Here is a 17,009-nt window from a genome sequence, read left to right on the forward strand (position 1 = left end):
ACAGAAGCACCTGAAATACCTCCTTACCCAGAGACTGAACATCAGCCTCCCTCTCCCGGGAGTCTTTCATTAAGACGACTCATCTTCAGTGATCCAGAAATCATCTCTCTCCCTTCTGTGAGAGGAGGGAAGGGACACCGGACACCCACGGGGATGACCGTCCTCCGGCCCCTGGCCTCTGTGGCCTGTCCCCACTGGGCCCCTTCCTCTCGCTCCAGTTTGGAGACCCTGAGACCCTCGTGCTCACGGTTCCACCTCAGGGCCTGGCAAAGCAGGAATGGCTGTGGCGGTCAGAAGATTCTCACAGGGAAGGATGTAAGAGGAGGTCCCAAGAGCCCCCTGTTCCCCTAATCCCTGCCCAGGCTCTGCTCAAGCCCTGCCTTTACACCAGCTCTCCTTGCCACCCTCCGTTAGCCCCCACACTGTCAGGTCAGCCTGCTGAAGATCCTAATGTGGAAATTCCTGTTTACCCTTCAGTTGGAAACCATACCCATGCCTCGCGGCTGTTTTCCAGTATTTTCCGTCTGACTCCTCTTAGAGGGAAGTCACCGTGGCCTCAGCTAAGCCACCCACCCACACCTGCAGCCCCAGAGCCTGGGAAGGCAGGCCTCCAAGACAGCACATCTCCTGAGGGCACCTGTACGCCATGGAGGGAGAGTCTGCAGGGAGCAGTTTCCCTTCTCAGCAGGGAGGATGTTCAAGGTTTCAGGCTCTTGAAAGAGAATGATGGTGTTGATTTTCTCCTTTTACTTTCCACTGCTTAAAATTCTGATGGTGCCAGTGATTACGATTCCAGCTACAAGGTCTCAGCTTCAGCAAGGCAGCCACCCAGCCATGATTACTGCCTATAACCAGCCAACCCGAGGCTGCCGCACAGAGTGGGGCCAGCCCAGCCTCTCTCTCTGGCCCACTGGCCTGCAACCCCTGGCGGTCCATTCCCTGGTGTCCCATCTCGAGTCTCTGGGATGCTCTGTCATCCAGGGAGTTGCCTGTCTGATGGAAGCCTGTCTCTGGGAAGAATTCTAGACCAGATGCCAACACTGAAAAGCTGGTTTCCATGGTAGCCCATCTATTTCCCAGAGGCCTGGAGGAAAAGAGTATTTTTTTCAGATTCACTCCTGTGAATTCCCATTAGCTGGTCCACGGAACACCTGGAAAGCCTAGGGCGCAGCCTGAGGTCGATCTGGAGGAACCACGTGTGGGTCAGAGGGCAGGACCAGCTGCGCAGCAAATCTGGGGCCACACGTGTCACAGGGGCTATCACGGGCCTGGCTTCAGACAACCAGCAGAGAACAGAAAGCTGCTTCCCCAAGGGGTTGTTGTCCAGTCGCTAAGTCATGTCAGATTCTATGTGATTCCATGGACTGCAGTACACCAGCCTGTTTTTCACTATCTCCTGGAGCTTGCTCAGATTCATGTCCATTGAGTCACTGTTGCTGTCTAACCATCTCATCTTCTGCTACTCCTTTCTCCTTTGGCTTTCAATCTTCTCCAACATCAGGGTCTTTTCCAATCAGTTGGCTATTCGCATCAGGTGACCTAAGTAATTGGAGCTTCAACTTCAGACTCAGTCCTTCCAATGAATATTCAGTTGATTCCTTTAGAGTTGACTGGTTTGATCTCCGTGCAGTCCAAGGGACTCTCAAGAGTCTTCCTCAGCAACACAATTTGAAAGCTTCAGTTCTTCAGCACTCAGCCTTCCTTACTGTCCAGCTCTCACATCCCTACGTGATTACTAGCAAAACTATAGCTTGGACCATACGGACATTTGTCAGCAAAGTGATGTCTCTGCTTTTCAATATGCTATCTAGGTTGGTCACAGCTTTTCTTCCAAGGAGTAAGTCTTTTAATTTCATGGCTGCAGTCACCGTTGGCAGTGATTTTGGAGCCCAAGAAAATTAATTGTCACTGCTTGCCGAAGGCTCCGCTGCAACATCCGGAAAAAAGGGCAGGTCAGCTCCAGGTCATCTCCATCCGCACCCTAGTAGGGCCAGTGATCGCATGTGAGTGTAAATGAGGGACCCGCCCGTCAGCATCCCAGAGCCCCAGCAAGGAGCTGCCTCCCGAACGTGACCCCGCCGCGTGACCGAGGTGGGCTGGCCACAGGCGCCCGCGGGAGGCTGTCTGTCCGGAGGCGCTTTCCCTCTGCCCAGATGTCCTGGAGCCCAGAAAGGGAATGGTCCTCCTTCTTCACACCCTCCCCTCCGGGGCCGCATGGCCAAGCGCGGGGCTGGACCGTGATCGCCACCTAGTGGGAGCCGGCTGGAACTGGGGGCGCGTTTCTCATTTCAGGAGAGGAGAGTTCGTTCAGGTTTTCTTCTTCCCTGGTCTCCCCGCCTGCGGGGGTGGGGGAAGTCGTTTTGACTTCTTTTACTCACAGAGGACATGAAAATACAGAGGGATATGCAACACTTGTCTTAGAAGAATTAAATGAAATAAAATCTCTAAGGAATAAGAAATCCACTCCGTCCAGCCATCAGCAGCACCCAGTGAGAAACACTGTCCTCAGCATCGGAAGTTTTGAGACAGGCTGGCCCCATGCTCCCTCGGGATGCCCTGGAGATGTGCTGCCTGGAAGGACCTTTCCGTGAACAGGGCAGATGTCCTGTGTGGGCGACCATCAGTCAACACGCCTCCAGGCGCCGCCAGACTCGGCAGGCAGGTCTTCCTCTCCACAAACAAGCCTCTTTCCATTCAGATGCTCTCAAAGGCCTGATTGCTAGCCCCTTATAACCATTGTATTGTTCTTTTTGGAGGCCCCTGGTGTTTCCACCTAGTCCTCTTGAGGAAGGGGGATCAAACCCAGACCTTGTTCTCAAGTGGGCCACAGGGTGGCTTAGTCCTTGGGGCTCTGAGGGTCAGGGAGCAGCACCATTACCTCCGCGGTCTGGAAGTTTCTGCCTCTCTCTCCCTCCACACCATTTGCATCCAGGGATGGGGCACCCCACTATTTCTCTGACATTGTGTTCCCTGTAAATTCTGCTCTCACTTTGGAATCCTTTGCCCAGTTAAGCCCATTCTGGTTTTTTTCACTGCTACGATCATTAAGATAGTAAGCCCATTCTGGTTTTTCTGACTGCTATGATCATTAAGATAATAGCTAAAAACATATAGAGCCCTACCCCCATCGGTCATATGTCACAAAATAAGGCTTCCTTAGAGCTGCTTTCATATTATGGAGTGTCGGCTGCCCTCCCCAGAGACACACATTAAATTGGTCATCTAATCAACTCTTCACCAGTATCTTGTGCTCTTTTAAGTAGCTACGAATTGATTGCTCTATCCTGTTGCCCAAGACTGATATTGAATTAACTTCAATTAATAGAAAACATTTTCCAACTTCAATCATTGGTTCCATTCCATGATTTATTGGATTTTTTGAAAGCTAATGATTACATAAAAGCGACTGGAATGGATTCCGTACCATCCAGCCTGGGTCATGGGGCAATTTCCTTGGCTTCTTTTTTTCTTTTTTCCCATCCTGGTTTGACATCTTCATCCAAACACCAGCCTGTTGGATGCAATAATGACATATGACAAAAGGACAAAACCTAATGGAATCAATGTCTTTTTCAGTGTCTTTTTGGGAACAGTGAGTTACCAAGAAAGGTGGCCACTTTCTCCTCATCCTTCTCTCTACTCCTTCGGGGCGATTGGAGGGGGGTCCTCTCATGTGCCTTTGAGCTGCACCTGCTGGACTTTGAGGTTGTCTGTGTCTGTTGTCACCACAACTGGTAGTAGTTATCATCACCAGCGACTGAATGATGCCAGTTGTTAGCCAAGTTAACCATCTCAGTGCCGTGATCATCCTCTGTATGGATGCTTCTGCCTCAGAGACTCCAGTGGGTCCCTGCCCATCGGAAAGCCACTCAGAGATGCTCGAGCCCGAATCAGTCATGTCCTGAGTGTAGGCAAAGAAAGAGCTTCCTGCTGGAATGAAACGGAGCGTATTCATTTGGTTTCAGCACCATACCATCTGGGCAAATAGGGTGCCTTGGAAGGAACACGAAATTAAGAGCCAGGGCTGGGTTCTAGGACCAACTCTCCAGCTAAGTGAGCAATCACAGGGAAACTATGCGTGTTCTCTGTAGCCCCGTTCCCTGTATAAATCAATGAGCCAAGATTATACCACTTTTCCCCAAAAAATGAGAAGCAATTTTAGATGCTATTACTATATGGACCAGGGCTTAAATAAATTCAGTCTTGTATATTTCCTTTGGGTCCTAACTGATGAAGGAGGTTTTCTGTGCGGCCCTGTGTGTTCTCCACTGCTTCTGACCCTGCTAAGCTCCCTTCACATACGGCAGGCCCGGGACCCAGGACGTGGGCAACTCACAGCGTCCAGCCAGGATCTTCACTGTTGTTACTGTGTGCATTTTTATTCTCTCTCTACACATGGTGTGGATTCTCCACGTCCAGTTGTGATACAAAATTTTCTTTGAAAATAAGTTCTTTTGAGGAAATGAAAGAGTAGGTTGACTGATTGGAAAATATTGAGTCCCTAGACACCCAGGTGCTAACATAAGAGCTTGAAGGTGCTATATAAGGCACAGAGATGTGCAGACAGCTTCCAGGTGGCCCATAAGTGGCTAATGTTTGGATACTCCCACCAAGCTCTGCATTGCCTTCCAGATCCAAAATTCTACAAATAACAAGGTTGGGCTTCCCTCTCACTCCACCCTCGGACAGAAAATGGGCTGATGCTCTGTCCTCCGAACCAGGCCCACCCCAGTCTGCCAGCAGACCTCCCTCCACTGAGGTGCCCACAGACGCTTCAGACTCCAAACCAGCCCCAGCCCTGGTTCCCACCAACCAGCCACAAGGGCAAATAACGTGCAGTGATAAGGCATGCGTGTGCATGAATGTGTGTGTCTAATCTTCTCTTTTGTTTATCTTCTTTCTCACAGTTCATTTATGATGAACAAGTTTCCTGGTAAGTACCTCTCTTCCCCTTCCAAGTTCCCCTTGCTGTGTTGCAGAGATAGTATCTTAAAAACCAGAATCAGGGTTTAGGAAAGAAAGGGAAATGTCAGGGCAGCTTGGAATGGCTAGCACTTCTTGGGAACCCTGAGTCCATCTCAACAAACAAACCAGCTTTAACGGAGCAGAAGCTGTTTCCCTTGGGCTGGGCTAGTGCGCTTCCTTTGCTATTATCCCGCCATCTTTCATCCAGATTAGATGGTGTGATTTAACTGTGCTTTTCTGTAGTCAGCCATGGGCAAGGCCACGGACAAGATTTGAGGAAACTTTTCCAGTTGTTCAGACCACATTGCCATATTTCGAATACCATTTATATCACAGGAGCCAGAGGTGGAGGCACTTCCATGACCTTTAGCCTATTAAAGTTCTGCCTAACATTCAAGATGAACTTGGAGCTCTGAAAAATCAGTGATTTCCTGATAGATTAAAAATATTGCCCAAATTAAATATGTGGGAACATTTGCATTTGGGTCAATGTCCAAATTGCCTTTTTTGAGATGAGTTCTGAGCATGTCAGCTGTGTTTGTAATGGAAACAGAAGTTGGGTGTGTTGTGCATTCCTGTTCCCTTTTTCAAATATTTGATCTGTGGAAGTAGAGTGATGTGAAAATACAGCTACTTTTTCTGAGATAACTCCTCAGAAACAGGCAGTTGTGATGCTGCAGGTAGGCGACTTGGATGGTATTTTTTAAAGCTAAGAATGAGGTAGCAAAAACATACAAATAATAGGTTCCTACTCTATAGCACAGGGAGCTAATATATTCAGTATCCTATAGTAAACCATATGGAAAAGAATATGCAAATAATAATAATAGGTTATATCATTTTTAAGTAAAAATAAAGAAATACAGAGCCCAGCTGTCTTCATTTTCAGCAAAATGAGTGCTAGCCCTTTGCAGGAGCAACACCTCTGCATCCTAGGTCGTCACTGTGATTTCAGAATTCGAGGTGTCGGGGGACATATCACATTGACCATAAATGTTACACACTATTCAGGGTATTAAGGTATTCTGCTGCTCTCTCTCCCCTGCCCAAGAGGGCAAGGGGGAGACAGCTGGGAGAGTTTGCTCTAAAACACATGGTCTGTATACTGACCCATAAGAAATAGGAAAGAAGTCTTTGAATAAGTGATCAATGGGCTGAAAGGGATCAAGATGCCTGGGAGAATCTCAGCTCAGAGACCAGGGAAGAACCTCCTTGTGGGATCCACCTGGACCTGGTTACCATATGCAATGGTGATATTGTCCCCTCATGTCCTTGGAGATTCAGTGCAGCGCAAGAAAACTTGCAGAAGCATTGCCACTTGAACTCATGACACGGTTAACACAACCAGCACTGTCTCTCGGCAAACAGCAGGTGCCTAAGTGTTGCTCAGGGTTGCTGCTCTTTGCTAACCATGCTGCCATAAGGACACAGTTGACCTCAGAAATCTTTCTGCTGCGTTTGTGCAGAAGACCTGAAGCAAGGAGATTCACAGGTGGTTTCCCATCTGATGGTCTTAGAAGGAGCCCCCTCTCATCTCCCTGGCCTTGCTCGTGAAAACCACATAGGAAGAAGTGAAAGCAGGTTCATGGCAAGTCTGTGTCAGTCCTTAGCCTCTTTCAGGAGACTTTAGGTGGTTTGGACCCCCGATTTCTTTCGGTAGCATCACCAGCATCACCAGCACTGTGTCTATAATAGCCTCATCCAGTATCTGCAGGATCATTCTTGACCCATGGGTGGTGGCCCATGGCGAGGCCTGACTCACCGTAACTCACATAGCCAGCTGCTCGTCGGATGACTGCTTCTTTCCAACACTGCATTTTTATAAAATAGCACTGCAGCAGGAAGCTGTGTGTGCATCCTTTTCATGTTTGACTGCATATTTGTCCAGGATCAGTTTCTAGACATGGAACTTGAAAGCGCACAGGAAAGCCATAACCTAACATTTCTCCATAGACCATCCCTCAGGAACCTTTTCTTGAAGCAAAAATGATGCTCTCAATTAACTAATTAAATTCTACACCTGAAGAGGAACCTAGAAATCAAGTTCATTGTTTTCTAACTGGAAGTTACTAAAATAAACTAGAGGAAGTGTTCAAAGTATCAAAACTTCAAGGTACATTCCAGAGGTCTCATTATTTTTCCCTTGACCATTCTCCCACTTGTTCATTCCTATCCTTTCTGACAGCACCTTCCCTGACCCAGATGTGTCTGTCTGTCTGTCTGCTCCCTCCCTCCCCTCTCTCCTTCTCTGTCTCCATCTCCCACTGTATCTAATGTATCTAACAGGCCTTACTCCGATGTAGCTAACAGTGCCTTGGTTGCTCCTGTCATTTCCCCCAGGTTGCCGTTTGTATCTGAATTGTTTTAGTGAATGATTAAGCTGTGGCCAGATTTAATACATGGAGTCCTATATTCAGCAATATGACAGAAGTCTTGCTGTGTTCAAAGCACTCTTTGGAGTGAGAAAATAAGAAGAGGAAGCATTCCCCTTTTGAGTGGAGGAAGGAAGAGATCCTCCAAAGCTGGGTGCTGCCTAGGACTTGTGTATAGATCAGAGACTGTGTGTGGTGTTCTCATGGCTACCTCCTCCTTACCGTGTTGGGCAGGTTTAGTTGTTGTTCGCATCACACGAGCGTGTAACGGAGTCGGGGGTGTGGCACGTGTGCCTTGGGGGCTTCCGTTAACTAACCATTCTTGGTTTGTCCACAGGTGGGAGTCTTTGGTCCTCGTGTTGATGTATCTCATCTACATTGTCATCATGAAGTAAGTAAGATCCCTGCTCAGTTTCTCTCCCCAGACTCTTTCCTGCACTCAGCGTTATGTGGTGATGTGGACAGAGGGACGTTGCCCTTGCCCCTCTTCAGGACCTGGCAGCCTAGTTTTTGGCTGTTCGCTTTCATAATAAGAAAGGTGGCAAAACTTACCATATAGGCTTCTCCTTAGGACCGTTCCTGTGTCCCCATATCCAGGAGCTGGCTTCCCACAGAGCAGGTGATTCAAGAGAGGGCAGGAAGGACCCAGCAACACCTTCTGTGATCCAGCCTCACAAGTCACACACCGTCCCTTCTGCCGTGTTCTATTTGTTAGAAAAGAGTCGCTGTGGTCTTCACTCCTTGCCTTTCCAAGAGAGGAGAGTCAATTACCTGTGGACATGTTTTAGACTGCCAGATCATGCATTCTTTTTTCCCCATGGAGTCTGCGCAGATAGCCACCTGTATCAGGAGTTATGTTGCTGATGTAAGCACTGTGGTCAGAAACCTGCTGGGTCATCTTTTTTGACAAGGACCATTGAGATGAGGAGCTTGTAAACAGTGCAGAGATACTCTGTGCTGCAGCCACCTGCCCCCGCGGGAGCAATTGCATTTGCTTTGAATTAGCCCATGCTCTCCCCCAGCCCATGTGACTGCAGGAGTAACCGCCTCCTCTAGGGGGAGGACAGGAGACCACTGCCGGTTTAGTTCAGTCACTCAGTCGTGTCCAACTCTTGGTGACCCCATGGACTGCAGCGCGCCAGGCTTCCCTGTCCATCACCAACTCCCGGAGTTTGCTCAAACTCATGTCCATCGAGTCAGTGATACCATCTCGTCCTCTGTCATCCCCGTCTCCTCCCACCTTCAGTCTTTCCCAGCATCAGGGTCTTTTCTAGTGAGTCAGTTCTTCGAATCGGGTGGCCAGAGTATTGGAGTTTCAGCTTCAGCATAGTCCTTCCAATGAATATTCAGGACTGATTTCCTTTAGGATTGACTGGTTGGATCTCCTTGCAGTCCAAGGGATTCTCAAGAGTCTTCTCCAACACCACAGTTCAAAAGCATCAATTCTTTGGTGCTCAGCTTTCTTTATAGTCCAACTCTCACATCATACATGACTACTGGGAAAAACATAACTTTGACTAGATGGACCTTTGTTGGCAAAAGGTCCTTTTGTCTGACTGCTGCCAGAAATCGCTGATGTGGATGCCTCCAGTAGCAGTCTGCCACTGACACGTCAAGTTTTCTTTGCTGTTGAGGCCTAATAAAAATTAATTCTGGTGGCTGAGAACCCTGTGGGGAGAAATCAGTGTGGCCGTTGGCCAATGTCACAGGAATAGAGAAGTCAGGAGCTGGCTTGACCAATGGCCGGGGTAGGCTGTGAGCCATTTGACACCACTGACCCAATATGATGCCCAGTTTTCACCTCAGGAGCTGTCCATGGTCAGCATGGACCCAGCATCTGGACCTTGTGACTGAACGAGACTATTTCTAGACTAGAACCTCACCCAAAGTTATCCTGATGTGGAATTGCCATGGTGGTAACTGCCATCACAGTAAGATGACAAAACCAGGTGCTTTTCCCACAAATCACACACCCCAGTACATCAGCTCCCATAAAAAAAACCGAGTTGGCCCAAGGCTTTCCATAATTTCTAGACTCCAAGGAAATGCCTTTGAAGGCAGGAGCAGCCAATTTATTTCTCTTTCTCTCAAAGAGCAAAACTATCAGGGAATCCATGCCACCATCAGGAAGCCTGAACAATACATGTCTTCTTTCAGCATTTTTTATTTCACGTATTTGGTTTTTTTTTTAACATTTGATGCTTTGAGACCCCAGTGAGTCAAGAGCTCTCATCTCCCCTTTTGAAAAGGTGGATTCATCAATTATTCCAGGAGAACTGACTGAGTGTCTGCTATAAGCCCAACATGGATCTTGTGTTTTAAAATCTGAATTTAGATGAAAGCATGTCCCATACTGAATTCACTAACGGCTGTACAGAATAAGGAGGCCTTCAGAAAGTTCTTTTTATCTAAAAAGAAGGAAGATTGAAGAATTTTGCTAGCATGCACTCCATAACCACCACACCCCTCTACTGAGCCATCGTAACATCTGTGAGTTGTAGGCAGGGCATGTGGACATGAAGAGAACATACTGAACAATTTCCCTACCCCCAGCCAAGTCCACCGTGAAAGCTAATGAGGTGTGTTTCTGCTGATGCGTCAGCATTACCAGCTTCCCAGCTGTTCAGACCAGCAGGATACAAATAAAGTGGGGAACGGCAGCTACTGCGCTCGTGAAATTTTCTGCATAAATTCTGGTCCCAAGTTCTAAATTGAAATCTCTGCTCTTTTGCCATCCCCCTCAGTAATCAGAGGCTTTAATCATTGGGTTTTATAAAATCTGATTTATAAAATTGCATGCTTCACAATAAAGTAGCTTTGGGGTGCAAGCACAAAATTTAAAACATTCAATTAAAAATATAAAACAGCAGCAGCCGTTGAAAACAGCCTATATTAGAATTGTCAGCTGCCTCCTGGATAGATGGCTTTCAAATGACTTTTAAACATTCTGTCTGAAGGTCAAAAAGCAGTTCTGGTTTAGCCCAATAGGTGGAAACCTTAAGGGAGCCTGAAGCATACCTGACTTTGGCGAGGATTGATTTCTGTCCTTCCGGGTCATTTCACTGGGATTTGGTCCCCAGATGAGGCAGTGTGGGCTTGTTGTTAAGATCAGGTGCCTCCCTTGCAGCCCTGGCTGCAGAACTGAACCAGGTGGTTCCGGCATTTTGAATCTCAGTTTTTGCTTCTAGAAACAGAAGGACTGATGCTTCCTACCTGAAAGGCTGTTTGTAAGGATGGGATGTGATAGAATAGTTAACTTAATTAACTGATATCCAGTTCCAAGAAAGTGCTCATAATGATGCAATACATAGCATTAGTATCCTATTATCCAAATCCAAATAAGTACACAAAACACAGTTGTGAACTTTTAAAGCAAACCCCCCGGAGAGTCGGTATTTCTTGGGGGAAAGTGGATTCTAAGTCAAGATGACAGAAACAGTGCCTCTCCCTGGAGCTCCTCCAGGACGGGGTACAGAGGGTGAGGAGACCTTGCCATGAAGAATGCTGACCTGCAGAGCAGTCAGCAGAATAGCATGACGCGCCCCATGTGCTCCCCACGAGTCCCCCCACTATTGACTCGCATCCTCCCCCCACACTGGCAGCTGTGTCACTCCCCCGACATGATCTGAAACCCCGGTGCTTGCCTGCTCAGTCCTTTAGTCGTGTCCAACTCTTCGTGACCCTCTGCACTGTGGCCCGCCAGGCTCCGCTGTTCATGAGTTCTCCAGGCAGGAGTACTAGAGTGGATTGCCAGGCCCTCCTCCAGGGGACCTTCCTGACCCGTGGATTGAACCCACATATCTTATGTCTCCTGTATTGGTAGGAGGGTTCTTTATCACTAGCACCACCTGGGAAGCCCCGTGAAGCCCCGGACATCATACCAATTCATCTACCCAAACGTCAGTACGTACCTCTAAAAGGACTCATTTTTAACCCAGCCACACTATCATGATCATACCTAAAATGAATGCTAATTCTTTAATATGATTCAGTATCCAATGTTCAAATTCTCAACAGCCTCATAAATATTTTTTCAGTTCCCTCGGTCTCATAAATGTCACGAATAGTTTAAAAAGCAGAATCCAAATACATTCCACTCATCACTATTGGTCGCTCCATATTTTAGATTTCTTTGAGTTTATAAATTCCCCCTCTTTTTTTTTCCTTGCAATTTATTCTTGAATGAAATCTGATTGATGGCTCTGCAGAGTTGCCCACAGTTTGGACGTTGCTGATTACATCTGTGGGATTGTGTGACCTGTTCCTCCAGCCGCTATGTCCCCCCCGTGTCAGCCGTTGATAGCATTCAGGCTAGACTGTGTCCAGGGTGGTAGAGAGTCGCACCAACGGACACCTGGATCTCTCTTTATCTTGGCAGCTGCCGATCCTCAATATCTGGCTCCATCATTTCATCACGTTGCAGAATAGTCATGTTCTCATTCTATTCCTTGCAAGCCCTGAGACTATAAACCCTGGGAGTGGGCCTGCCCACTGCCCTTTCCACGGCTGCCACCATCCCTCTAGACTAGGTTTCTCTTCTCCCTCAGGTCTGTAGGAAGCACCATAAGTTCCCAGGGTGAACAGGAAGGGGCCCAGCCTTAGAGGATCCCCCACCTGTATCTCCGTGGCAGGCCCACCACCCAGAGCTGCACTACGAACAGACACAGGATGCAGTGGGAAGGGACCCCCAAGGGGCCTCATGTCTGTAGCAGGAAAAGGGATGAAGAAGAGGAGGGGGAACACAGCTTGAGTGGCATGTGAGCAGGATTTAGAGTCTCATGCTTGGGTGCCGTTCTGTGGGAGGCCAGAGACCAAGCTGGTGGGACCCCTCAGTGGGTTGTCCCATGGTCAGTGAACCTTCAAGACCTTTAAGTCTCTTAGTGAAAAAAGCAGCGGGGGCCACAGTGCCCTGGAGACTCTGCCCGGTGGCTGTCTTTGCCCCTGAGTTTCCTAGGATTCCTCCATGGGAGTCTTCTAATACCAATGATAAAGGGACCAGGACAGTAGTACCTGCCAGAGCATCCCAGGAACTTGACTAAGCTGCCTTCCTTCCAACACACATGGGAGAAACTCCGCACAGTGTTTTGATTCTTTCCCTCAGTTGCTCTGAAGAAACATAGCCCAGAATTTTGTCATAAAGCCAAGAGCCCCGCAGACCTGGAATTATGGCACAACAGTGACAGACTTTCCCTGGATCCCAGCTTGTGACCTCAGGAAACCAAAGGCAGGCGGAGACCTTGATAGTCAGCCCACCTGGGCATATGGACTGTGATGCTAGCGGCACAGGCGGACGGACGTGACACCTTGACCTTCCTCCACCCAGCATGGCCCTGACAGCAAAGGCCCTGGGGACATGGCCCAGAGGAGGGAGTCTTCACTCATCCACCTGAGCCTCATCACAGCCCTACCATGCATAGGTCACAGTTGTTGTTCAGTAGCTCGGTCGTGTCTGATTCTGTGACCCCATAGACTGCAGGACGCCAGGCTTTCCTGTCCATCACTATCTCCCAGAGCTTGCTCAGACTCACGTCCATTGAGTCGGTGATGCCATCCAACCATCTCATCCTCTGTCATTCCCTTCTCTTCCCGCCTTCAATCTTTTCCAGTGTCAGGGTCTTTTCCAGTGAGCCGGCTCTTCACATCAGGTGGTCAAAGTATTGGAGCTTCAGCTTCAGCATCAGTCCTTCCAATGAATATTCAGGACTGATTTCCTTTAGAATGGACTGGTTGGATCTCCTTGCTGTCCAAGGGACTCTCAAGAGTCTTCTCGAACACCACAGTTCAAAAGCATCCATTCTTCAGTGCTCAGCTTTCTTTATGGACCAACTCTCACATCCATACATAGATCATGAGTAAGGGAAATCAATCCCAGAGCTCCCCCACTGACATGAAAGACTGCAGAGAAAGCAGTGTGCCCCTATTTATCTGTCTGACGTTGGTTTTATTTTCACTTACCATATATCCTCAAGTTGGGGGAATGGGCTGAATATCCTGGGGAAAACAGGATAATAAAACAGTAACCCTATTAACCTGAGGCACCAGATCCCTCACCCGTGTCCAGACTGAGGGAGCTTTGGGGAGCCAGGAGCCCAGGAGGGAGGGGCGGCAGTGCTGATGGGCTCTTTCTGCTCCTGGCCGTGTCCAGATACAATGCCTGCATACACCAGTGCTTCGAGAGGAGGACCAAGGGTGCCGGAAACATGGTCAATGGCTTGGCCAACAACGCCGAAATGGACGACAGCGGCAACTGCGACGCAACCGTGGTGCTACTCAAGAGAGGTAACCCTGGGGCCATGCCCCACTGCGGGGCTGCCCCGGGGAGTGCCCCCCCCCGACTCCCTCCCATTGGCTGCATCCGGGAACAGGCTGATCCTGGTGATGGGCAGCCTCTGGAAGCTGGTGTAAGTTCTTGGACCAAATGTGCTGGGGTTGATAACAGAGAAACAAGATGGCAAAGGAGACACCAGGGTTGTCAAGGCGCTGACCGTCTCTCATTCTGGCCGTGTGACCTTGGAGCAAGTTACTTAACCTCTCTGAGCCTCAATTTTTCTCTTCTGTAAAACGAGGATAATTTTTGTAACAAGTTAAGGAGATAAAGTATGTAAAATACTCCATTAATGATAGCTGTTATTAGTGTATATATCTGAATTCACTTTCAGGCTATATTACCTCAGTTTCCCAGCTGCAAAATGACATAGAAAAGAAAATGAAAGTGTTAGTCACTCAGTCATGTCCGACTCTTTGTGACCCCATGGACTGTAGCCCGCCAGGCTCCTCTGTCCGTGGAATTCTCTGGACAAGGATACTGGAGTGGGTTGCCATGCCCTCCTCCAGGGGATCTTCTTGACCCAGAGATCGAACCTGGGTCTCCTACATTGCAGGCAGATTCTTTACTGTCTGAGACACCAGGGAAGCCCTGAAAGTGTGAAAATGTTAGTCACTCAATCATTCCCCCAAATTCTGATATTCAGTAGATGTTTAGTAAGCAGTTCCTATTCAAAGAGAAATAATACAGTGCTCTCTGATAATATTCTTTCTTAGAGGAACATGGAAAATTATCATTTACTTTTGCCTAGAATGTGTTTCCCTTTTCATTTAACTTTTTTTTTAACTTTCCTATTGAAATGTGTGGGTTTATTTCTTCTCAGTCCCATTTCCTTCCTTTTCAGGGAAGGAAAAAAAGAAAATGAAAAATCTATAGGTTATTTCCAAGTACATATCTCAGTTTGAAATCTGTGGGTAATTATTAGAATTTGAAAATCAATTATTTGATGTAGTTTTCTCACTAATTATACTATACTAATTTCTCACTAATTATACCCATGTTTTTAAATGAAAGACTTTTGAGTATTCAGCGCTATCCCACATAAAGATTTCATTTTGTTTCTTCTCTGCAGGGTAGTTTATAACAATAAAAGGAATACTCTTAGAGAACCAAAGAGAGCTACCTACTATTAGTCAGTGTTTCCAGAGATCATTTCATGGTTTAGTGGCCTGGAGAACAGGAGTGAGGCTGTGACCCGTGAGCTGCGTCCTCACATTGCAATATCCACGCAGAAGAGCTTGGGCCATGGAGGAAGTATTCTTCAGGCCTGCTAGCAGATCATTTCATAAGATTTGTCTTAAGCACCCTCTGGACTTGAGCCTCTATAAGCTAGCCAGCTCCCTGCTTCCCCCCCCCCCCCCCGCCCCCTGGTCAGCCCTGCATCCCCCCGCCATGTCCTCTGTTTGGACTAGCATCAATCCTGCAGCTTTTAACAGCCCACTGTGAACACTCTTGACATTTGAAAAGGGCATAAAGGGTTACTAAAAACAATTGGAGTCTTTCCTATACCCCAGATATTAGTGGCAGGAAAAGAATCCTTTGAGGAGAAAGGAAAATTCTCTTATGTTATCACTCATTCTTATTATTGTCAAGAAGGACTCAAACTGTTTCAAGTCATTTCAAAGGAAGTATCGATGAGCCCATGGAAAGCGGATTTTGACTCTTCTTCAAATTTTAATCACAACCCTTCGAGACAGATGGATGGGTGGGTGGATGGATGGATGAGTCAATTGGTGGGAGGGTCGATGGGTTGGCAGATGGGTGGATGGAAAGAAGAAGAGGGGGGAAGAAAGGAGAAAGGAAGGGAGCAAGAAAGATAAGGAAGGGAAGGAAGATGAATGACTATCTCTTTCCGACTCCTAGCCTCAACGCTATCTTTATTTTCTGTTTTTAATTTTCCTAGCCAATTTCCACCGCAAAGCATCAGTGATCATGGTAGACGAGCTGCTGTCGGCCTACCCACACCAGCTTTCTTTCTCTGAGGCTGGTCTTCGAATCATGATCACCAGCCACTTCCCCCCCAAGACCCGACTTTCCATGGCCAGTCGCATGTTAATCAATGAGGTATCTAAGAAAACAAGTCCATCTGCCACAGCCGGGGTGGGGAACTGGGCAGGGAGGACGTTCCCTAGTCTGCAGGTATAAGCAGCTGCCTCAGTGTTTTACACAATAATGTCCCTCAGCTGTTTCCCAACATTCTTGCTCAGCTATGCATCCTGGTCCTTGCTCTTCCCACCACGTGTCCAGAGATGCAGTCCACCTCCCAGCTGTGTAGAAAGACTCTTCTGTCCCTTCTGCCTACCTTCTTCTCATTATCTTCCATCGGAATAAAGCCCCCGGATGTGAACTTGCAGGAAAGTAGTTGTTAAGTCAAGGTACCTTTAGTTTAGGGTACTGCAGAGTCTCTGACCCAAATTTTCCCAGGGATGCCTTTCTCTGAAATGGCAGCCTTGTTGATCCTAATCCCGATACATTTTATGGCTTTCTCACATATGGACCAGGGAATTGCTACTATCTGGAGAGGAGCATTAACAACCCAGTGCACAGGCTCGAAAAGCAGTGCCCATTTGAGACATGGGGACTCTCCTCTAAAGGGATTTGTAAGTTCCAGAGGGTCTTGAAAGAGTGATCCTTCTTCCCAGAAAGTTTATCAGAGTTGGTTGTTACTTTAAGGAGTCCCTTAGAACCTGTCTGCAGAGTCTTCTGGAAGCACCCCCTTGTCAGCAGCCTGGGAAAATCCCGACAGCCGGGGCCCTGGGTGAGAGGATCTGCAGCCCCTCTGGGGGCGTTCTGTGTTAGAACGTGCCTTTCCCTCTCCAGAGACAGAGACTGATAAACAGCAGGGCTTATGCCAATGGAGAGTCCGAGGTGGCCATCAAGATCCCGATTAAGCACACGGTGGAGAACGGGATGGGGCCCAGCGGCGCCCCGGACAGAGGCTCGAGCGGGACTCAGAGGGACGAGGTCGTCGCGGAGGCGGGTGACGAGACGGAGAACGAGAATGAGGACAACGAGAATAACGAGAACGATGAGGAGGAGGAGGACGAGGAGGAGGAGGAAGGGCCATACACGCCCTTCGACCCCCCGTGTAAGAGCCCCTGCTGGGGCTGGGCGGGCTGGGCGGGCTGGGGTCCAGAGCTGTTTTGAAGCCACTGACTTGATGCCCTTGACCGGGTGACCTTTCTGATACCAAATTCAAGGACTGTCTGTATGGCCGTAGGAATATTTATATTGTGTTAACCTTCACAGTGGGTAAGATTCTGTCACAGTGGGTCCAAAGATGACTAAGACGGTGACCTTCGGGCCTGGTTGAAATGCGGGCCTTTAGAGGAGGAAGGCTCCGTCAG

The 17,009-nt window shown here is 48.2% G+C and overlaps 1 protein-coding gene across 1 annotated transcript in view; it reads left to right on the plus strand.

Annotated features, from left to right (window-relative positions):
- SLC24A3 (solute carrier family 24 member 3) overlaps positions 1-17,009 on the plus strand; it is a 422,796-nt gene that overhangs the window by 380,653 nt on the left and 25,134 nt on the right. Inside the window, exons 8-12 of the mRNA XM_043883055.1 lie at positions 4,908-4,933; positions 7,675-7,728; positions 13,483-13,616; positions 15,566-15,726; positions 16,483-16,750. Coding sequence (XP_043738990.1) covers positions 4,908-4,933; positions 7,675-7,728; positions 13,483-13,616; positions 15,566-15,726; positions 16,483-16,750 — 643 coding nt within the window. The remainder of the gene's footprint in view (positions 1-4,907; positions 4,934-7,674; positions 7,729-13,482; positions 13,617-15,565; positions 15,727-16,482; positions 16,751-17,009) is intronic.

Source organism: Cervus elaphus, chromosome 23, assembly GCF_910594005.1.
Source record: "Cervus elaphus chromosome 23, mCerEla1.1, whole genome shotgun sequence".
Lineage (NCBI taxonomy): Eukaryota > Metazoa > Chordata > Mammalia > Artiodactyla > Cervidae > Cervus > Cervus elaphus.